This window comes from Callorhinchus milii, unplaced genomic scaffold (genome assembly GCF_018977255.1).
Source record: "Callorhinchus milii isolate IMCB2004 unplaced genomic scaffold, IMCB_Cmil_1.0 Scaffold6, whole genome shotgun sequence".
In the NCBI taxonomy this organism is placed as follows: domain Eukaryota; kingdom Metazoa; phylum Chordata; class Chondrichthyes; order Chimaeriformes; family Callorhinchidae; genus Callorhinchus; species Callorhinchus milii.
Genome location: NW_024704747.1, coordinates 12,663,479 through 12,685,932, shown reverse-complemented (window position 1 = coordinate 12,685,932; position 22,454 = coordinate 12,663,479). Strand labels below are relative to the sequence as shown.

Below are 22,454 nucleotides of genomic sequence, written 5' to 3'. Positions count from 1 at the left end.
AGGAGTTTGCATAGTTGAGCCTCAATGTTATGAACACGTGTATAAGGGTTTCGGCGGCCTGCGTTGTGAGACAGTAGCAGAGCCAGGTGATGTTGCGGAGGTTGGAGAAGGCAGAGCAGGTCATGGTATGGATGTGGGGTAGAAAGGATAGTTGAGGGTCAAACAGGACACCAAGGTTCCGCACTGGCTTAGTAAGGTGGAGAGTGCAACCATGGATGGTGATGCTGTCACCGCCCGAGGTGAGGAGGTGCTGACAGCAACCAATCAGGAAAGCCTCGGTCTTGTTGACATTCAACTGAAGAAAGTTAGCTCTCATCCAGGACTTGATGTCTGAGACATTCTGCCAGGACAGCAGTGGTCCTGGAGTCAAGGATGGAAGCAGAGAGGTAAAGTTGGGTGCCGTCCGCATACATCTGGAAGTTGATCATTTATCAACTGCAGATGATGTCACCAAGAGGGAGCATAGAGATATTATAATAATAATCCTTGCATTTGATATAGTGCTTTTCACATCTTCACATCTTCTAGATGTCTTAAAGCGCTTCACAGAATAGACTGTAAAATGAATTAACTGTATATTTTGTGGGCGAAAATAAATGTTGAAGAAAGGGGACCAAGGACAGAGCCCTGAGGAATGTCAGGAGAAACTGTTTGTGGAGATGAAGTAGTGGAGGTGGTGTGAAAGGTATGATCTGAACCAGTCAAGGACAGAACCATGAAGGTTGAGGTGAGAAGAGAGGCAGTGGATGAGGATAGAGTGGTCAACATTGTCGAAGGCAGCAGAGAGGTCAAAGAGGACGAGGAGGCACTTTTCTCCTGTCTTCACGGTTTACAAACACCTCCTAATTTAGTGTCATCGACAAACTTTAAAAGTCAGCACTGCTGCTGCCTGACACCCAGAACAAGTCCTTTCATACCAACTCTCAGTTTGTCCTCAAGCCGTGTGGTGTGTGAGGCCACTGTGTGCAACTGCCCGAACCCCCCCACCCCCCGCGGCATCAGCTCATTGGCCGCCTGTCCAGCCTTCCATTTGCCGCGCCTGCGCTCTGGCTCTGACCATGCTCGTGAGCTGCCGCGCCTGCGCTCTGACCATGCTAGTGAGCTGCCGCGCCTGCGCTCTGGCTCTGACCATGCTCGTGAGCTGCCGCGCCTGCGCTCTGGCTCTGACCATGCTCGTGAGCTGCCGCGCCTGCGCACGGACCGTCTTTCGCGCGCGCGGTTGTGGCCGTTCGGTCGGGTCGGGTCGGGGTAGCGGTCGGGATCATGTTAGTGCTGTTTGAGACCGCGGCGGGTTACGCCATCTTCAAGGTAAGGAGAAGAGCCACTGTCACCGGCGGGGGGTCAGCGTTTGAAATCGAGCGGCCTCTGGTGACTCGGGGCAAACTGCGGCGGCTCTACCACGAGGAGCCGAAACTAGGCCTCATCCCCTCGTGGTCTGGTACTAGCGCGGGCGGCCGGGCGGGCGGGCGGGCGGCCGGGCCCCCCTTCCCCTCTCTCCCCTCCCACACAGGCCCGCACTTTAATAAGCTGCCGGCGGTGCGTCTTAAATGCCCGACAGCTGCACACTGGACCTGGCGGCACTGAGACGCGGCGGCCCGACTGGGCTGTACACGTGGTACTGCGGCGGCGTTGGGCCTGGGCCGGAGATATCCACTTCTTCACCCCCTCAGGCACAGCGCGGTTGGTGGGGGAGATGCGCGGTTGGTGGGGGAGATGCGCGGTTGGTGGGGGAGATGCGCGGTTGGTGGGGGAGATGCGCGGTTGGTGGGGGAGATGCGCGGTTGGTGGGGGAGATGCGCGGTTGGTGGGGGAGATGCGCGGTTGGTGGGGGAGATGCGCGGTTGGTGGGGGAGATGCGCGGTTGGTGGGGGAGATGCGCGGTTGGTGGGGGAGATGCGCGGTTGGTGGGGGAGATGCGCGGTTGATGCGCGGCAAATGTTGACGAAATGGGAGAAAGCTGAGATAAATTCCCGGGGGGAGGGGGAGGGAGTTACTGCCGCGCTCCACTGAAAACAGTGAAAGGTCGTATCCTTACACAGACCCCGCGGGGGGACGCGCTTCAAAACCTCATCGGCTTTGTCGGGTGACCACATTTTAAAGACGTCGTTGAGACGTCTCAAAGAGCTTCACAGGATTTACAGTAAAGTGAATTGAGTGTATTTTCTGTGGGAGAATTTTGTAAACTAAATTCAGGGACACGTACACACACACAGGTATAAATCGCATTCGTTACAATTTCTGGTGCTTGTAGTGCTGAAGAAGCTTCTTGTATTGATTAATAGCTGATTTCTCTGTTTTAGAGTTGCATTCATTCTGCCCACAGAATACAATTCAATCCACTAGGCTTTTTGAGAAATCTCGCCAACATGATACAGCGCAATATCAAATGCAAGGCTCGATTCAAAATAGGGGAAATTTGATCAGGGTCAGGAGTGCAGCTGTGTGTATGTTGGGCGGGTGCTTACTCTTGGCCTTCACTGCCTCATGTTTGGCTGATAGAACCAGCATCTCCTTCTGGAAAGGAAGATAAAAATGGGCTGGAGGAAATCCTTAGTTTGGTCTAGATACCTAATAATTCTTACATTTTATATAGAGCCTTTCCTATCAGGAGGATGTCTTGGTAGTCCTGTAACTTAGTGGTTAGAGCACTCACCTCACAAGCGAGAGGACATGGGTTCCAGCAGGGCGAAACGTTGGGCAAGTTTCCTTACTCCACATGCCTCTGTTTACCTAGCAGTATGTAGGAACCCGGTTGTTAGTCGATTGGCGCTTTTCCTGGTGTAATAATTCATTCAAAATAAATACAAATAATTTGGTTACTCAATCCATGATCATTTGGGGGACACTGGTGTGCCCAATTGGCTGCCGCTTTCGCCCACAATATACAGTCAATTCGTTTCACAGTATATATTCTGTGGAGCGCTTTGAGATGTCTCGGAAGCGCTATATCAAATGCAAGGATTATTATTAGCTGGATGGCAGATAACTGCAAATAGAATTAATTTGTACTGAAAGGTTTATGATATAATTTCTGAATGTTATGTAGGATATCCTGCCAATAATCAATGTCGATTAGAAGGCTGCAGATTTTACATCGTCTGGCTGCATAGTTAGCTGATTTGAGCAGTTAACAGGCACATTTCTGTAGCAAAGCACTATTCAAAGGTGGGTTGACAAGTCATGAGTCAATTTCTCTGTTGGACTGAATGCCTATTGTATCTTGTTAATCTGGCTGTTTTTCTGCTCCTTCTAGGTTCTAGATGAGAGTAAACTCCAGGAAGTGGACAATTTATGGCGGGAGTTTGAAACAGCAGAAAAAGCACACAAAATGTAGGCAGTTTTGGTTTTGTGATTGCATAAGTGATTTTTTTTAAAAAAATCAATCAGTCTGAAAGGAGTCATTCCCAATTAGCTAAACACTTGCTGTACTGGGGTATATGGAATGTATTATACTTGTGTTGATGTATAAGTATAAACTTGATAGTGAATGCAACCCTTTTTCTTTTTACCAATGCCTGGATTTGTTCCAGGTAACTTCCCGTATTGAAGCTTGCCTCTTACGTGTAGGAGAGGGATGATTTTAAATAGGATGTCAGTTTTGCTTGCTATGCTTTATGACAACAGAGAATGTCCGCAAAATTAGTTTTGAGACTTATCATGTTGCATGGCAGTTAGCAGGTGACCATTGATCCTGCGTGTTATCCTTCAATCGTGTGACCTTGCTGGGGTGAAGATGGTCTTGTTCCATCTGACACTGGCTGCAGTGATGATGACGACGACTATGTCACTTTCCTGATTAAATACTGTGATGGTATTTCAGTCACTACCTCATCTGAGACTGCTAGTGTGAGATGGTTCAACCACCTCGAATATACCATATGGGTAGCGTAATAAAAGTTGTGCAGTAGTAAATGAGTAGTACAAGAAATCCTTTTAAATAAAATATCAACAAATTTCAAAAGTTGTGGCACAGAAAGTCTGCAGTCACTTGTCGTCTCTAATAAAAAAATAGCTTCCTGCCTTAGCTTTGTAGCGTAGTTCCTTGTTGGACACTGTATCATCTTAGAACAGTTTTTTCACATAAAGGTTATGTAAAATCCGTTAAGAATCAGACATATAGCCATAAATATCCATGATATAGCTTTCTGTTAACAGAACGGGATTTGATATGTTTGTCCCAGTTGAAGAATATTATAATCGACTCCATCACATGTGGATCTAAGCAGCACTGACATGTAATTCGGCAAATTGGCAGCATACAGAAGGAGGTCCATCGATAATCCAGGTGGCAGCTTCATAGGGGCTCTACCAATGAAGGGCTTCCTGGTCCTTCCCAATAGTGATGTATTCGGACATGGCCAGAAGGTTCAGAAAAGGATTTCAAACATCTCCTTTTTCCAATGCCAATGTCTGATCAGTACATAAAAGGTCATTATCTGTGCTTCAACTCTCTTCGCTTGGGACAGCATTAGGGATTTGTTCCACTCGCCCATAGATTGATTGATAGATTTCTTGTAGATAAAGGGATTAAGGGATATGGGGATAAGGCGGGTAGGTGGAGTTAGAATAGATCAGCCATGATCTTATTGAATGGTGGGGCAGGCTAGAATGGCCTACTCCTGCTCCTAATTCATATGTTCTTGTATTATATTTTTTAGAAAAAGGAAGGAATGGGCATATTGGTAATCTAATTGTAATTTGAATTTGTGGAATGAACGTGACTACTTGACAGATTTTAAAATACAGTACATTAAATAGACATTTTCAAACTTTATTTTCATTCTCTCTGTAGTGTGAAGCTAAAACAATTTGAAAAGTTTCAAGATACCACAGAAGCTCTTGCAGGTAAGGAAACACTTGAACTGGTTAATCAGTACTGGAAAGTACAGGTCCTGTCTATCCCATTTGATGCAAACTGGCAACTTGCTAGAAGGAAAAACCCTTTGCACAAATAGACTAACCCAAGGAGAAGTGAATAAGTACAAAGGAGTGCACATTTAGTACTTGCAAGGTTTGAATGCGCCTCTCTGGTATTAATCTTTGTTCTTATTACAACACTTGCTTAAAATTCTTGATGGGACAACTGAATTAAAGAAAAGTCAGTCATTTGATAAGCCACAGATCCCATTAATGTTTTCAATCAAGGTGGGTTAGTATGTTGCAACAGAGAACTGTAAGTACAAGTGATCTTATGCAAGGTGGAACTTACAGATTTCATATTAGATCATACTCCACAAGCCTCTGTTTACCTAGCAGTGAGTTGGAACCTGGTTTTCAGTCAATTGTCGGGTTGCTTTCCAGAAGTAATAATGCCTTTTTTAAAAAAATTGTCACTCAATCTATGACTGTTTTGGGACAAACATTCGCCCACAAAATATACAGTCAACTATTTTTACAATATATTCTGTGAGGCACTTTGAGACTCCCTCAATGATGTGATAAGATGCTATATCAAATGCAAGAATTATTATGTATGTCAGCCTTGGACAGGAAGAGGCTCTCGCACACATGCTGTGCTGTATTGTCACCAGGAAGCTCACAGGGAGTTCCTGGTACCTGCCATCCACCTGGTGTGGGCTAAAGCCCATGCTTGTCAGATATCAAATGACAAACTAGAGACTATCCTCCTGGGTGGGGGCTGGTAAGTGAGTTCTTCTTGGAACTGAACTGTCTCCCAAGTTGACATATTTGGCAGAATGTCAGAATCAAGCCGCCAGCCTCTGGCAGTCTCGGTGAACCGGTTCCTGATGGCGACAAAGCCTGGCTCATTGACAGGACAAGGAAGGCAGGCAAGGACTCTTCCTACTTGGCTCCCATTAACCCTGCAAGCCAAAGTCTTAATGGGTAGGATGATCCTAGCTAGACAAGCAGCGGGAAAGCTTGCCAGGCAGTGTTCTCAATGGCAGGCTTTGTGGTTTTAGCTGGCTAGACTCCCGGCAGTACCCTAAAGCACACACTGGGTTTCCCAACCCTTGGGTTTTGACAGCCTGCGCCAGAATTAGGTGAGCAGGAAGTGTCCCTCCATGCAGAATGTGCATTCCAACAATGGATCTCTGGAACTTCCATGTCTAGGTGGGATGCATGGAGCTCTGTTTGGTTTTAATTCTCTTAAATATGGTGATGGGTTTTCCAGGTTTGTGTTAGACATCTGGCTGACCAAAACAAAAAAACTGAAAACCAGTGGAATCAAACTCAATACATCTGTTCAACAAAATCTTGAATGTCCTTCACATTTATCCACTGTCATTCAGAGCTTGGGCACTCATTAGCTTCTTGGGTTCTTTTCCAGCCGCTACTGCCCTTGTGGAAGGTAAACTGAGTAAAAGCCTGAAAAAAATACTGAAGAAGATTGTAGCAAAGGAAGCTCATGAGCAGCTGGCCATCGCAGATGCCAAACTTGGAGGCGTAATCAAGGTAGTAGGCTTGGCATTTCAATGGATAATTGAACAATGTGTAGCTTCCTTTATTCTTGCACACAAACAGCATGGTTCATTCCTTAATTCAAGTTTGAAACAAGCTAAATATCCAGTCTTCATTCAGACAGACATGCCGTGCCACACTTGCACAACCCGCAGGACAGAATGGAAGGCTTGTGAAGGCTGGTTGGCATCCTGTGTTCTTTGTTGCCAGGTTTATGGTGCCATTGCCAGTTCAGTTACTCCATTGATAGTGTTTGAGCCCATTGTCGCCCATTATGATGAACCTTTAAGAAACACTGGTTAGGCCTCAGCTAGAGTACTGTGTTCAGTTCTGGTCACCACACTTTAGGAAGGATGTCAAGACATTGGAAAGGGTGCAAAGGATATTTACCAGGATGGTACCAGGAATGAGGGACTTCAGTTATCAGGAGAGGCGAGAGAAGCGAGGATTATTCTCCTTTGAGCAGAGATGGTTAAGAGGAGACTTAATAAAAGTTCTGAGGGGATTCGATAGGGTGTACAAGGAGAAACTATTTCCACTGGCGGGTGGGTTGGTAACCCGAAGACACCAATTTAAAATAGTTGTTAAAAGAAACGGTAGATGAGGAGAAATTTTTTCACACAGCGAGTTTTTCGGATCTGGAATGCATTGCCTGAAAGGGTGGTGGAAGCCAATTTGTTAACAACTTTAAAGAGTGATGTAGATAGCTATTTGGGGAGGACAATAATAATATATAATAATAATCCTTGCATTTGATGTAGCGCTTTTCACGTCTGGAGGACATCCCAAAGCGCTTCACAGAACACACTGTAAAGTGAATTGACTGTATATTTGTGGGCGAACGCGGCAGTCAATTGCGCACAGCAATGTCCCACGCACAGTTGTAGATTGAAAACGACCAATTTATTATTGTTTTTGGTTTTTGGAGGGATTATTATTAGGCTCTGTGTGGAGTAAGGAAACTTGCCCAAGGTTTCGCCCTCTGCCTGGAATTGAACTCGGGTCTCTCACTTGCAAAGCGAGTGCTCTAACCACTGAGCTATAGGACTCCACAAGACAAGTTTGCAGGGCAATGGGGAGAGAACACGGGAGTGGGATTGATTTGGATAGCTCTTTTCAAAGAGCCGGCACAGACATGACAGGCCAAATGGCCTCCTTCAATGCATATGATTGTCGGGCCAGGGCCAGTAGAAAATGGCAGAAATATTTGCCAAAAATTGTGCCGAAATTTGACAAATTGTGCGGAAAATTACCTTGATTACCAGGGTGAATAGTCTGTTTCTACCCTGCTCTATATTTGAAGACCTGGAGATTTGCCAAGCACCACCATTGCTTGCCACCTCCTGCCTCTCTGGGCCACCACCAGACACAGAGTCCCTGAGAGACACTCACATAGACACAAAGATACACACTCCTAGACACAAAGAGATGCACATTCACAGCCAGACACACATTCATAGAAACAGGCACACACTGATAGACACACAGTGGCACTCACAATTGACCCATATGTACAGACATAGAGACACACGGACAAGCTAGGGGCCTCTGGGTGAGCAACATCCATTTCCTGCTCGCGCCACATGCGCGCCTGGAGCTGCTCCGCCCATAGTAACGGCACATGTGCTTTGGGTAAACATCTGGCAACAGCGCAGAGGCCTGGCCGCCGAGGAAACTTCATTTTTACAGGTTTTTAGCAGAGATTGATGTTAGCGGATTTTGTGGGGAAATTGTGGCCGCACTTTTCTATTGGCCAAGCTTAGTTGACCAAGAGTGATCTACGTGGATCATTCAAACTTACCATCTACCATCTACCATCGTGGAGTCCTGTAGCTCAGTGGTTAGAGCACTCGCTTTGCAAGTGAGAGACCTGAGTTCAATTCCAGGCAGGTCAGGGCGAAACCTTGGGCAAGTTTCCTTACTCCACACAGAGCCTAATAATAATCCCTCCAAAAAACCAAAAACAATAATTAAATTGGTCATTTTCAATCTACGACTGTTTGTGGGACATTGCTGTGCGCAATTGGCTGCCGCGTTCGCCCACAAATATACAGTCAATTCACTTTACAGAGTGTTCTGTGAAGCGCTTTGGGACGTCCTCCCGACGTGAAAAGCGCTATATCAAATGCAAGGATTATTATTATTTTATCTATAGTAGAGGCTGGTGGGGAGGAGAAAGGTCAGTGAGTGGATTTAGCGTTTCTCTGTGTCAGTGTTGCATTTCAGTAATTCTGCCTCAGTTGTGATGACTCTTTGATACTTCGTCACTACCTCTGACACTCTGGAGAGTGCTGTGCAATTGGTAGGGGAGCAGTATTTATTTTCTTGCCCCACTCAGACTGTATTTAAGATGGTGGCCTGCTCATGTGCACTGGTAATAACTTTTCCATTCCTGTAATTACTTCATGACTGCAGTGAAAACCTAATGATTTTATGTTTGCTTGAACCTCTAGTGTGTAAAATGTAGTGGCACTCTCCAGGTCCCACAGAAATGGTCCCATTTAAAATTAAGTTCCGAAGAAATTGGTTCCACTTTATTTTGAGGATGTTGAATAACCCTGGAGGTGACAAGTTTATCAGTGGCTGAGTAAGGTCTGTACTAGTCACCAAGCACAGAATCCCTAGCAACCAGCAGAATATTTGCTGGTGACAAAGTGACCGCTACAGGCAGAGATCTACTGTGCAAAGTTCCCAGAGGGCATTGCTGCCTTAATTATACTGCTATTGTGCAGTTTAAAATATCAAGCGACATAAGATATGCTTCTGTGTTGGTGAACAACATGCAGGAGAAGAAAGGGGGTCACGCTCTTATAAATTTCCTGAAATTGCGGTCATGAATCCCGATTGTCTGCCAATGAGTTTGGTGTGTTTTTTTGGGTGCAGGACAAGCTTAACCTGAGCTGCGTTCACAATGCGGCCATCGCTGAATTGATGCGGGGAATCCGCTCCCAGATGAGTGGCCTAATCACTGGACTGCAGCCTCGGGAAATGAGCGCCATGTCTTTGGGTCTCGCTCACAGGTCAGTGTGGACTGAAAAGATATCTTAGCTTCAGTTTGTAAACTTGGCTACCTCAAAATGGATAGATATTATACAGATATTAACAAGCATAAAATCCCATTCCCTTCATGTACTGAAGGTAAATCATTGCAGGCTGATTCTACATATAACCTGTAATGAGTGGGGTTTGGTGGGGTGGGGGGCTGAGGTTCGTGCTGGTACTGTGTATAACCTGTGCTGTTTTCACATTTTGTTGCAGTCTGTCACGTTACAAGTTGAAGTTCAGTCCAGACAAGGTGGACACCATGATTGTGCAAGCGATATGTAAGTTCAGGGATCTGCTCCTTAGCCTCACATCCATCTGAAGTGTTTCCCTGAATTGGTATTAGTGTTTGGAGTCCCATAGCGTAGTTGTCCTCTCGCCTCGCAAGCGAGAGGACCCAGGTTCAATTCCCAGGCGGGACGAAACCTAAGACAGGTTTTCCTCACTCCACTGTTTACCTAGCAGTAAGTAGGAACCCTGCTGTTAGTCGATTGGCAGATCACTTTCTGGGTTAATAATTCCCCCAAAAAGAAATTTGGTCACTCAATCCATGATTGTTTGTGAGATTCTGCTGTGCATAATTAGCTGCTACGTTTTGCCCACAAAATACAATATATTTTGTGAAGCACTTTGAAACTTGTCAACAACGTGATAAGTGCAAGGATTATTATTATGGCACAATCCTTGATCACTGAGGTTTTTCCTTCAACCCGACATAGTAACAAGAAACAAAAAGATAAACACTGATAGGCCAGTGTGTTGCAACACACAATTATAGTTAGACATTAGGGCCCTTCTAATCTCTTAACTTTTTTTAATGAAACCAAACATATCTTTTGTGGTGAACTTCAGAGAAATCGAAGTCAATGGTGAGATGTTCTTGGTGTCTGTCATCTGTGGTGTATTTTTTTGTTGAGCTGAAGAGTAGTGAAGACCTTCAAACTCGTCACTGCTGGAGAGATGACAAAGGTTGTCTGGTTGCTGCTGATATCAGTAATATACAAGAAGTCCATGGAAGTAGTTTCCTGCGTACTGTACAATGCGCAGGAGGGGATGTGGGAGAGGAGGACCTGGGGAGCAGCCAATCTTCATGTTTCATTTTAACATGGCGGTCTTGAGTTTATGTGCCCAGACCACTGCGTTTAAATGGAGGTTGGGGGGTGGTCTGTACTAACTCCCCTTTCTAGCTGTAGATCTACTGAATGATTTACTTCCCTCTCTGATATCTGTAGCTTTGCTGGATGATCTGGATAAGGAGCTGAACAATTACATCATGCGATGCCGGGAGTGGTACGGCTGGCATTTCCCAGAACTTGGAAAAATCGTCTCAGATAACTTGGCATACTGCAAGAGTGTGCAGAAATTGGGTAAGTACCTCTTTACCAGATTGGCTCAGTTGGTCTTGTCAGCCTGGTAACTCTCTTGCTTCTGAATCAGAACATTATGGGCTTAAGCCTGATATTGGGACTTTGAAGTTGTAGTCTAGTTCTAGAGGTTGTGCTGCATTGTCCTTCCGGTGAGATGTTCAGGTAAATGTTAAATATCCCATGAAACAATTGAGAAAAGCTAAAGCAGCTTCTCCTGGTGCCCTGGCCAACATTCCTCCAGATAAAATTGGTCAATCATATCATGGCTGTTTGTGGGATATTGCTTTATGCAAATTTGCTGCTAGGTTTGCCTACAAAATACAGTCACACCAATGCAGCCTGTTAATAATAATTTGTGGATTTGATATAGCGCCTTATCACGTCTTCGACACGTATCAAAGCGCTTCACAGAATATATTGTAAAGTGAATTTACTTTGTATTTTGTAAGGCGCTTTGACTTATCCTCCCAATGTGAAAGGTGCTGCATGAAATGTGAGGATTATTATTATTTTTCCCTACCCGCTCTGTGCTCTGCCCCAGGAGTATACACAGGTTTTTTTGATGTTAAATTCTATCCCAAGTCTGAATGTAGCAGAGTTTCGATACCAGTCTGTAATTACTAAAGAACACTCTTAATACTGTGATGCTATATGTGTGCCTGGTTTTCACTGTGGAGAGTGCCTGTACACAAAGCTGCTTCCTGACTATTATTATAATAATAATAATACTTGCATTTGATATAGTGCTTTTCATGTCTTCTAGATGTCTCAAAGCGCTTCACAGAATATACTGTAAACGCGGCAGCCAATTGCGCACAGAAGTGTCCCACAAACAGTTGTGGATTGAAAATGATCAATTTATTATTGTTTGGTTTTGGAGGGATTATTATTAGGCTCTGTGTGGAGTAAGGAAACTTGCCCAAGGTTTCGCCCTGCCTGGAATTGAACCCAGGTGTCTCGCTTGCAAGGCGAGTGCTTTAACCACTGAGCTACAGGACTCTATGACCCTATATAATGTATTTATGAGATAATAATCCTTGTATTTGATACACCACCTTTTCATGCTGTCGAAACATCTAAAAGCTTCACACGATCTACTGAAAAGTGTAGTGATTGTGAATTTTGTAGGCAAACGTGGCAGCCAATTTGCACACAGCAATATCCAACAAACAGATATGAAGTTAGTAACCAATTTGATTTGGAAGATTGTTGGATAGGACACCGGGAGAAACTCCATCCTCTTTTTCGAATGATGCCATGGGATCTTCAACGTTCACTCACTCACGGGTTCTGTTGCTGTGGCTGGTAATGGTGGCTGTGTTGCTGCTGCTAATGCGGCTCTCTGGCTGACAGCTTCTTCATGAGATTTCCGTGTCTGCTCGGGTCGTGCGCAGGGCCGTGTACATTCTATGATTATTCAGTTTTTCAGCTATTTGTCACATAATTTAGATAATAGAAGATTTAGAATAAAATAATATACCTTACAAGTTTGACCCGAAAGCCCACTATTCTTTGACAAAGAGAGGTACATGTAAAACAGGTATACAAGTATAAGTGTGCAAGTTTACTCTTATTTACTGTAATAGTGAACACTGCAGGTTATCAAAATAAAAGCAGATATTACGAGGAATGCAAGGTTGGAAATCAACATCTGACAAGAAAGGTGGGTTAATGCTTCATTGATGCAATATTGGCAAAAGATTTGCTAACTCTTTTAATGCTGGCTTCAGTGATGATGATGACAATTGTCGCTCTTCCTAATGTAACTCTGAAGGCTTTTAGTCACTACCTCATCTGAGACAGCCAGTGCTGGGTTTGCTAATTATTTTATTTGACTTTTGATCTCCAAGTGCCAAATAAATGCCTCACCCTTGTGCGCATTATTGACTTGTAAGTCTAGGTAGTGTATTTTGAAATGGGGGTGCCAGCAGCAGTGTTACAGCAAAGGTTGGTGATATCCTGGTGATTACTCGCACACACCTCCACAAGAGAAGTGAGAATCCTGGTTAATTTTCTCCCTTCAACCAAAGGCAAATTGCACCAGGGTTCAAACCAGGCTTTATGCTGATGGCTCTTCTATATAAATTATTACTTAATTCATGTCAGGCAAAACTGTGCTACATGTAATTTTCTTTGTTGCTTATTTACGACTCCGCAGGAGACCGAACAAACACTGCCACCACTGACCTTTCAGACATCCTTCCAGAGGAGGTGGAAGCTGCAGTCAAGGTTGCAGCCGAGATATCCATGGGAACAGAGGTCTCGGAGGAAGACATTGTGAATATCTTGCACCTGTGTGATCAGGTTAGTGCTGCTGTTGCTTTGGTTACAGGACCCCCCCACCGTTTTGCTAACTGCTGTATTGCTGGCGCCGTGTTCTGTCCTGTTTAATACTTCTTAATAGGCTACTTAATAGGCTTCGCGACCACATCACTCCCACCCTCGCTCGTCTCCACTGGCTCCCCATCCCCCAGAGGATCGAATTCAAGATCCTCATCCTCACCTACAAGGCCATTCACGGCCTTGCTCCCTCCTACCTCTTCGACCTACTATCCCCCTACTCACCTGCCCGTACCCTTCGTTCCTCTGGCTCCGGTCTGCTCCACATCCCCCGCCCTAACCCCCCTACCATCGGTGGCCGGGCCTTCAGCCTCTCAGCCCCTAGGCTCTGGAACTCCATCCCCCAGTGCCTTCGCCGCCTCCTCCCTTTCCTCCTTCAAATCCGGTCTCAAGACCTTACTCTTTGACTGTGCCTTCAGCTCCCCTCTCGACTCTCTTCCCCCTCCTCGCTCCCTCCCTTCCCTCCCCTCCCCCTGACCATTTCCCCCCTGCTCGGGTCCTGACCCAACTGTCCAGCGCCTTGGGACATCCTCCCGACGTGAGAGGCGCTCTATAATTGGAATCTTGTTGTTGTTGTAATACTGGCTCCAGTGATGATGATGATGACTACCGTCACTCTTCCCGATGTAACTCTGAATGCTTTTTAGTCACTACCTCATCTGAGACAGTCAGTGTTGGGTGGCTGAACCCCAGATTTACTGTGTCGGGTATAATCACATTGAATCCGGCCCAGTGGTATCGTGTGTAATAATCCTTGCATTAGATATAGCGCTATTCACATCTTCTAGACGTCTCAAAGTGCTTCACCGAATATATTGAAAAATGTTTTGACTGTATATTTGTGGGTGAAACGCGGCAGACAATTGCGCACAGCAGTGCCCCGCAAACAGTCGTGGATTGAGTGACCAAACTATTATTGTTTTTTTCTTGAAGGATTATTATCAGGTGTGTGGAGTAAGGAAACTTGTCCAAGGTCTCGCCCTGCCGGGAATTGAACTCAGTTCTCTTGCTTGTGAGGCGAGTGCTCTAACCATTGAGCTACTATTTAGGATGCCTTTTTAAAGAAAAGGACATTGTCTCTGTCGTATGAAATAATTTATCTGCACTGTGCAATTATGATAACTTGTGTAAAACAAAATGTCTTGTCCCATTGAGGAGGTGATATACTGGAATTGTCCCATTATAGGTGTATATTTGCCTGAATGACTGCGCTCAGTGGATAGTAGCGTTTCATTTCCAGCCTTTGCTATGAGTAGATTGTAACAGAAAATTAATGACTTGATGGTTTATCTCCTTGTTCCAGGTAGTGGAGATTTCCGAGTACAGGACCCAGCTCTACGACTATCTGAAAAATCGGATGATGGCCATTGCCCCCAACTTAACCATCATGGTGGGAGAACTGGTTGGAGCTCGATTGATAGCACATGCTGGTGAATTATTGCTGCTTATAAATGCCTCACTGTTTTTTAAGTCTTCAAGTTTTTTTTTCCCCCCAGAAGTTTTTCTCTACTATTTCATTTCCTGCACCACCTACCAATGGAGCAAACTGCCTCCTGTAGGCCTGAAAAGTTATCCTAAACTAGGTCAATGCGTGGCGTAGAGGTTCTCTGAGGAGAGGAGGGGAGACTCATTTCCTCTAGGTCAGGGTGGTCCAACCTTTTGGATGCTGTGGGCTGGATTCCCCATTTGAGAAAGACCTGCGGGCCGCATCCAGCTCGAGACCATTTCCAACATTCCAACCCTCCCTGGTGAACGTCCTCCCAGGGCAAAGACAGGAGCCGTCGGTTGGAGAGTAGAGCCGGCATTTGGGACGCAGCGTGGCAAGTGTCCATATCTATGGAACTCCCATCACCTCGCTCCTTCCCTTGTCTCCTTCAGGGCACGACTCAGGACCCTCCTTTTTGACTGTGCCTTCAGCTGGCCTCCTACCTCTCCACCCTCCCTCATCTCAACCATCCCCACATTCGGGTCCATGCTCGGACTGTTCGGGACCTTGGGACGTCCTGACATGAAAAGTGCTTTATAAATGTAATTTGGTGTTGTAAATAAAACCGGCCATTACTGCAGTCTGTAAGGAAGACAAGCGAGTCTCTTATCAACTGCATCCTTAGCAACTTAGTCCTGGCGCTGCAGATAGTGACCTGCACAACTGATTGACACTCTCTCTTCCCTTTCCTCCAGTCTCTTCCCTGCTATACTCTCTGACACACTCCCTCTCTCAATCGCCCTCTCTATCGCTCGCTCTCCCCTTCTCTCTCACACTCACTCTCTCAATCTCTTTCTGCTCTCTCTTCCCTTCCCCTCTATCTCTCCCCTCTCCACCCCCTCTCTATATCTCTCTCTCCCCTGCCCCTCACTCACTCTTCTATCTCCTCTCCCACCCCCACCCGCCCACTCTCTCTCCACTGCGTCCGAAACCCTAGTTGCACTCTCCTCCCAACCACCGGGTCCTGATGCTGCCCAGGGAGGATGTTCACCAGAGAGGGAGCAAATATTCAAAATGGTTGCTGACCAGATAAAATCACTCTGTGGGTCACATGTCACCCACGGGCTGTCTGTTGGACCATGCTACTCTAGGTCATATGGCAGTCTAGTTACAAATGGGTACACAAAGCACACTTATTCTACTTCAATACTTGCCACCAGGGGGAAGGGTTATACTTTTAAAGCTTACTGGGGTCCTGTGTTGTCATTTGTCTGTTATTGTGCCAGGAATATTCTGGGCATGCCCATCAAGACTCCTGAATGAGCTTGTCCACAAACATTTGACGCATCACAGGAAATGAGGTTGGGAGATGCAGAGTAGAAATTTACAAATGCTCTAGTAATCCAGGGCCAAATACTGTACTCCTTGCTCATAAGTCTGTAGGGGTATGTCAACACATCAGTGTTTTTTTTCTGCACTTCAAGGTTATGTATAATCCTTATAGTGGCAATTGGCACCTTTAAATTGCTTGACATTAGCACTGAGAACCTCTATATAGCCTGATATTAACAATGAGCAATCTCTTTTGCTGAATATCTGACTGATTTGATGCACCTACTCCCATAGGTTCTTTGCTGAATCTGGCAAAACATCCTGCATCCACTGTGCAGATCCTAGGAGCAGAAAAGGCGCTATTCAGAGCACTTAAGACCAGGAAAGACACCCCAAAGTATGGTCTGATTTACCATGCATCATTGCTTGGGCAGACTACACCAAAGAACAAGGGCAAGGTGAGGAGTAAGCGTTGTCTTGAAGTTAATGATGAGCTGAGTACACCAAATGATGGTGTGCTATCACAGGAATAAATAGCGAATGGAAATGTCACGCGAGTGCAGATGGAAGAGGGATTGTTCGTGGTTTTATTGGAGAGTAGAGAAAGCTTTCTCTATATTTGAAGTAAACTACATCGTTCTGGGGGGGGGAATTTGATGCTAGCATTGATACCAAAAAGTTGGGAAATATACTCTTGTTGACATCAAAGAAGAAACATTCATCGTGTGGTGTTTAATATAGACTAATAACGGGAATGATGGCACAGGAACAGGAGTAGGCCATTCGGCCCATCAAGCCTGTGCAACCACATTCATCTTGATAGGGACAGTACTGGGTATCACATGTAAGCTCTTGATGCAGAGCTGTTTTTCTCATCAGATGTCCAGGATGCTGGCAGCGAAGACGGCCTTGGCAATCCGGTATGATGCACTGGGTGATGACACGAATGGAGAACTGGGAGTTGAGAACCGAGCCAAGCTGGAGATCAGACTCCGGCATTTAGAAGAGAGAGGGGTACGTGTAAAATATGACCAATGACACTTTTATCAAGAGGTTTATCCAAAGCAATAAGCAAACCGAGTGCTTCCCATTGCTCCCCTTGCCTCAGCTTCAAATCCTGTTTTTTTAAAAACGCATTTTGTTGCCTTTTTGTATGTACTCCTGATGCGGAATGGTACTACGCCCAAATAGCCTGACTACGTGTATGAGCCTGGACAATGAGTGTTATTCAACCAGGTGACTTTGTGTGACGTCAGGTGACTTTGACATTGTCCATTACTTCAGTGCAGATACCTTCAGGAGAAGGAGGTCAATAACAGCTCCAAATAAGATCACCCAACTCAGTACAGAGTAGGGCTCAAACCTGCAACATTCTTGTCTGTATGACCAAGCAGTGCCTTTACCCACCAAACCATCTCCTGGAGCTTATAGAACACATTTTTAAACTTGGCTATTGCTATTTATCAGTAGCTTATAATAATAATAATCCTTGCATTTAATATAACACCTGATCACATTTTCTAGACGTCTGAAAGCGCTTCACAAGATATACTGTAAAATGAATTCACTGTATTTTGTGGGTGCGACATGGGAGCCAATTGCGACGATGTTATTTATTTCTTTTGAATGGATTATTAGCCCCGGAAGCCGATCCACCAATCAACTAATGACCAGTGAGGTTTGTGACCATATTTTTGTAGGTGATTTCCACACACAGCTGCCAGGTGTCAAACTCAACCAGAGGTTTGGGACCAGGAGCCCAGTTATACAACCCTGGGAGAGGGGACCTGTTGCCCACTTGTGTTGTACCGTCTCTGACTCTCATCCCCCAAGAGCTCACAAACTTATTCCATTAATATATAATTCCTGACCGATCAGGTGCCGCCTCTCACAATGGACATTAAACAAAGTGACAATTGTGTTGGGAAACCTGACACCAGGAGTGCCGCTGGAAGAAAGCATTTGAACCTTGACTTCTCTCACCCGCAGTTTGGTACCTGGTCTCCTGGCTTGCTCAACGCGGGAAAGACCTGTGGAGCACGGGTGGGGGAATCGTGCTTTTTTTTTTTGTTTCATTTTGTAGAGGTTTTGAATTGGAGCTCCTCGGGCCCATACCCAGCGCTGCTCTCACTGCCCCCCATAACTGGGAATAAATAGTACTTTGTGCGAACGCCCTTCTGTTATTTCTTGTAGCTGAGAAGAATAAGTGGGACTGGGAAGGCCCTGGCAAAGTTCGACAAATACCAAAACAAGAGGTAAGCAGCGCCTGGTTCCTTCCCATGTGTTTTTTGATCTAGTCTGAAGTCTAGGTTTACAGTGAGGATCAAGAGCAGAGTGTAGTCACGTAACGGAGCGGCTGAGAATGTCAGCACATTCTCCCGAGCTCTGCTTGTGCCTGTTCCATCATGACCCCTCCCTCATCACCTTCAAGACCCTGCTCTTCGACTGTTCTTTTAATCTCCCTTCTTCCCCCGACCCTCAGCTCAGGTCCGAAGCTCTATCTGTCCAGTACCTTGGGACATCCTCCCGACGTGAAAGGCGCTATATAAATGTAATTTTGTTGTTACAGTGGCTTTGACAGGCTTGAGAACAGGTGGCCTGCTTTGCCTGACTTTGTGGGCGTAGCAACATGACAAAGCAACATACTTAAACTGAAAGAAATACGTGCATTTGAATCATTTTAGATAATGAATTTGTATAAACCAATGGCTATTATGATCCTTATATTATGTAGGGAAATAGAGCAGCTAAACTCCACTAACCATGTCTTGCCAAAACAAACGGACAGGTGAATCTCTTTCTTTGGGGGTGGAAATTAGGATTAGGTAAGAGATGACAAATCCCTATTCTTCAAAATAGCGCTCAGGATATTTGATATCCACCTATACCGTCAAGACAAGCGCAAGAAGTTCTGACAATGCAGTGCTGCCTCAGTAATGCACTGGAATGTTAGCGGATTTTATGTGCTCGGGTCTTTGTGGAGCTCAAACCCATAACCATCTTACCCAGACCTCGGAGCGCTAAGTAATATATTTCCTGTGAGGGAGGAAAGGGTTTCTGTTTTTATCCATCTCCATAGCTGGAGTGGTACATGTTTGTGTGTATTAATATTTACGTATTAAATTATATACAGCAGTATAATTACCTTGTGCTTTCCTAATGTACGTTGCTTGTTTTCAGTGAGGTGAAAGTATACGACCCAGCTGCAGATTCAACTTTACCGTCATTACCGAGAAAGAGAAAGTTTGAGGAGATAGAGGATGAGGTGGGAAACAAGCCAGAAATGAAAAACAAAAAGAAAAAGGCACGACTATCAGGAGCTGATTTAACAGGTCAGTGATTGTATCGACCCTTTAACTGTCTGGGCGTTATACTTTGGCGGAAACTATATAAGTAACTGAGGAGCTTATTGTGCTGGTGCAAGGTGATTTTGTATGTGTTTGCTGTGCTATGATGTACGTGGTGTTGTCTTTCGTTTTAATGGAAGCAGGAAAGGAAGATGAAGAGGAGGGTGAGTCGTCCAGAAAGAAGAAAAAGAAGAAGAAAGAGAAGCCAGAGCCTGAGGTGGTTATAAAGCAAGAGGAGGATGAAGAAGAGCAGCCGGTCACTATTAGTGAGGAGGTGAGAATGTGAAAGCTTAATGTGCAGTTGAAAGAGTGAATAACTGGGTATTTTCGATCATCACAGAGTTCCTCTATTTTACATTTTATTAAATTGTAAGATTCCTCTCTACAGTTCCCCTGTGTGTCTGGATCTTAGATGGTCTCAATTGCATGTGATGGGTTGATATCAACAACTTGCATTTATATAGCCTCTTCATGCAGGTAACGTCCAGCAGACGTTTAATACATGGATTCCTCTCAACTTCTGAGTGCTTTATGGCCACTTAAACCAACCTTTGCCAAGCCTGTAATAACGGGCCTCTAGGAGGCGTACCTAAGCATCAGACTCAGTGAAGCTGGCCTGTAGGCTTAACTGCTCCCACCAGTCTTGGGTTCTTGGTAATTGTCCACTGGTTACCCATAACTTTACAGGATTCTCACAGCAAAATAACATTTATTTTCTCAGCAATCTTCACTCCTGAAATTACTTCTCTTGGGGTACAGTTCTACAGATTTCTCAAGCCCCAACACACACTAAATAGAAAGAACTCCATCCCAGAATTTGTCAACTTCCTCCCTCTCTCGTCTTGTTCAAGGACTGTCTCAAGACCTCCCTCTTTGACCATGCTTTAGGTCATCTTTCCCCCGGCGCCCCGCCCCCAACTTAGGTGCCAAGCCAGTATAAAGTGCCATGGAACATCCTCCTGACATGAAAGGCGCTATTTCAGTCAGTGAGTGGTAAATCTATGGAAAGGGCTCCCTAGGCAGATGGTGGAGCAGAAAGTGCTGATTCATTCAAATACAAATTAGATAATTTCTTTTAGAAAATAATATTTTGGAGTACAACATGAGCAATTTGAGACATGATATATAGTAAGTGTAGTAAGCTTGGAAAACCAGGCAACTTTAGATCTAAGGTTCCCAAAGCTTTCCACTATTATTGTAGCATGCGTCTACCAAGATGGTAGAAGGCGAACTAGATGACTTTAGTCTTTTTTTNCCCTAACAATTCTTATATTCCTATATGTAAATTTGTATTGTAAATATATTCAGTACTGGTAGTGGGAGGGAGGGGGCCTCAACCTGCATCTGGAGTTTCTGTGATCTCGCATGCTGAGATAGATTTGTGCCCTTGCTGCCGGTGGGCATGATGTAGAATTTTAGCAATAACCTTTTCACTGTCTTTCCTTTACAGCCCACAGAGAAGAAGAAGAAAAAGAAGAAAAAAATTAAAGAGGAAGATGAATGAAGTAAATCTGACCTTGAGAGACTGAAATTTATTGTTGGATGCTCCAATGATATGTGACTGCAAGGCTCATTTTTTAAAAAAAAAACTTTTAATGGAATGTTTCTGTTGTGCTGAGAGTTGCCAATTTCTGAGAGAATTCTCTGGCATTGGATTTCATAATAATAATCCTTGCAATTGATATGGCATTGTGAAATTGGGTTCAAGAGTTTGTCAGAAATCACACCAAGGATGTCATTAAAATGTTTTATTAGTAATTATAAAACCACACAAGCATAAGCATCACATTACACCCGACCCATGATCATTACTCGTTGTGCTTAAATGATTACTAAAGCACTATCGTAAGGGTTCATCCCTTCCTCTCTTTGGAGGCTCGAATACTTCTAAATTTTGGCTACCGTTTTTTATACTTTTTTTGCCAGCCATCTGTATTCTATCTCCTTTCTTCTCATTCTTTCTCAAATTGGCAGTTCTAAAACCCTGCTCTTTGTCCCGCCATTCTTTCCCTATCTTCAAGTTGTTTTCCCTTGGACCAACTAGTGGTACCTTCTGCAAAAGAACAATACTCTTCCTATTCCATCTTACCTAGCTCGACCAGATCGCCTGACTCTCATGTCCTTGAAGTTTCCATAATTCATTGTGCTCCTTTCTGACTCTGTCCATGTGCCCTGCTGATCTCAAGCGTTTCCTCAGTCTTAATTGCTAATTTTGTATACCTGCCCCACAGTTGGCCTCCCATTCATTCCCCTGGTCCAATTATCCCAGGTTCCCATCTCTCCTGCCTCTAGGTCACATGCCCTTGTAAGCGCAGATGGCCTACCGTCCATCCTCCAGATCCAGCTATCCTTATCCTGGCCATGGGTCGCATTCCAGTGTACTCCTGCCTTGCTCTTTAGGAGGACTGTGTGTGTGATGCATGCCACATGGTAGTTTTTATTTCTTTAATTCATTCTACTTAATTCATCTATTCACTACATAATCATGTTAATGATTCTTGTACTATAATTCCAACTATTTACAGTCCCCAACTTGAGTGAAGGAGCCGTAAGGTTTCTAATCTCAAAAAAACCTTGAGTTAGTAATACACATAAAATAATTGAATAGTACATTAAAAAATTGGTTCATACATGAAAAAATTAATACACGTCCTGCTTTATCATGGATCATCCTCTTCTAATAAGCGAGACCAGATCCATATGGGTTTGCTGTTCTTGTGGACCGTGAAGAAGAGAGCAAACCCATCTTACTGCAATCATCAATGCAACGAGCATTACGATTTGAACAATTGTAATAAAAGATGTAATATAGGGTGCTGTCCAACACTATAAAGGGTCTAAAGGGTGTTGTTCCTCCCTCCCCCCCCCACCATGTTGGATTGAGCGATTCAGCCCCAGGTTCCCGGTTCAGTATAGCCTGCAAGTTTGTGGATTGCAAAGAGATATGTCCGAAATGGGCGATCGCCTCCAATGCCTTTCGCTGTAAGTCTGAAGCTGCACACGAGTAGAGTCGTACGATGAAGGGTGAATTTGTTCCCCGATCTGTGCTGGGAAACATGAGGTAAGCATTCTGTAGACTTGGTTGGGGTAATTTTGTCCGCCATACTACAAGGAAGTTTCAGTGGTGACATAACAATAAACCACTTTAACCACGGTGTACGTACTTGGTACCAACCCAAT

The 22,454-nt window shown here is 44.7% G+C and overlaps 1 protein-coding gene and 2 non-coding genes across 3 annotated transcripts; all 3 read left to right on the top strand.

Moving 5' to 3' along the window:
* The first annotated feature begins 1,189 nt into the window (after positions 1-1,189).
* Positions 1,190-21,043, top strand: nop58 (NOP58 ribonucleoprotein homolog (yeast)). The gene is made up of 15 exons (XM_007910601.2): positions 1,190-1,308; positions 3,254-3,330; positions 4,793-4,845; positions 6,290-6,414; positions 9,304-9,440; positions 9,679-9,743; positions 10,695-10,829; positions 12,988-13,133; positions 14,473-14,599; positions 16,222-16,385; positions 16,807-16,941; positions 18,121-18,182; positions 19,108-19,259; positions 19,418-19,548; positions 20,725-21,043. Exons 1-15 carry the CDS (start codon positions 1,264-1,266, stop codon positions 20,776-20,778), a joined length of 1,608 nt encoding a protein of 535 aa, XP_007908792.2. The 5' UTR covers positions 1,190-1,263; the 3' UTR covers positions 20,779-21,043.
* Positions 3,759-3,844, top strand: LOC121849422. The gene has a single exon (XR_006085223.1). It is a non-coding gene; the product is annotated as a small nucleolar RNA SNORD11B (small nucleolar RNA).
* On the top strand, positions 12,551-12,635 carry LOC121849423. Its single transcript, XR_006085224.1, has one exon. It is a non-coding gene; the product is annotated as a small nucleolar RNA SNORD11B (small nucleolar RNA).
* Positions 21,044-22,454: the final 1,411 nt, after the last annotated feature.

Coding starts and splice junctions, on each gene's coding strand:
- nop58 (XM_007910601.2), top strand. CDS start 1,264: ATGTTAGTGCTGTTTGAGACCGCGGCGGGTTACGCCATCTTCAAG. Junction 9,744..10,694: donor CATGATTGTGCAAGCGATAT/GTAAGTTCAGGG, acceptor TGATATCTGTAG/CTTTGCTGGATGATCTGGAT. Junction 18,183..19,107: donor GACAAATACCAAAACAAGAG/GTAAGCAGCGCC, acceptor GCTTGTTTTCAG/TGAGGTGAAAGTATACGACC.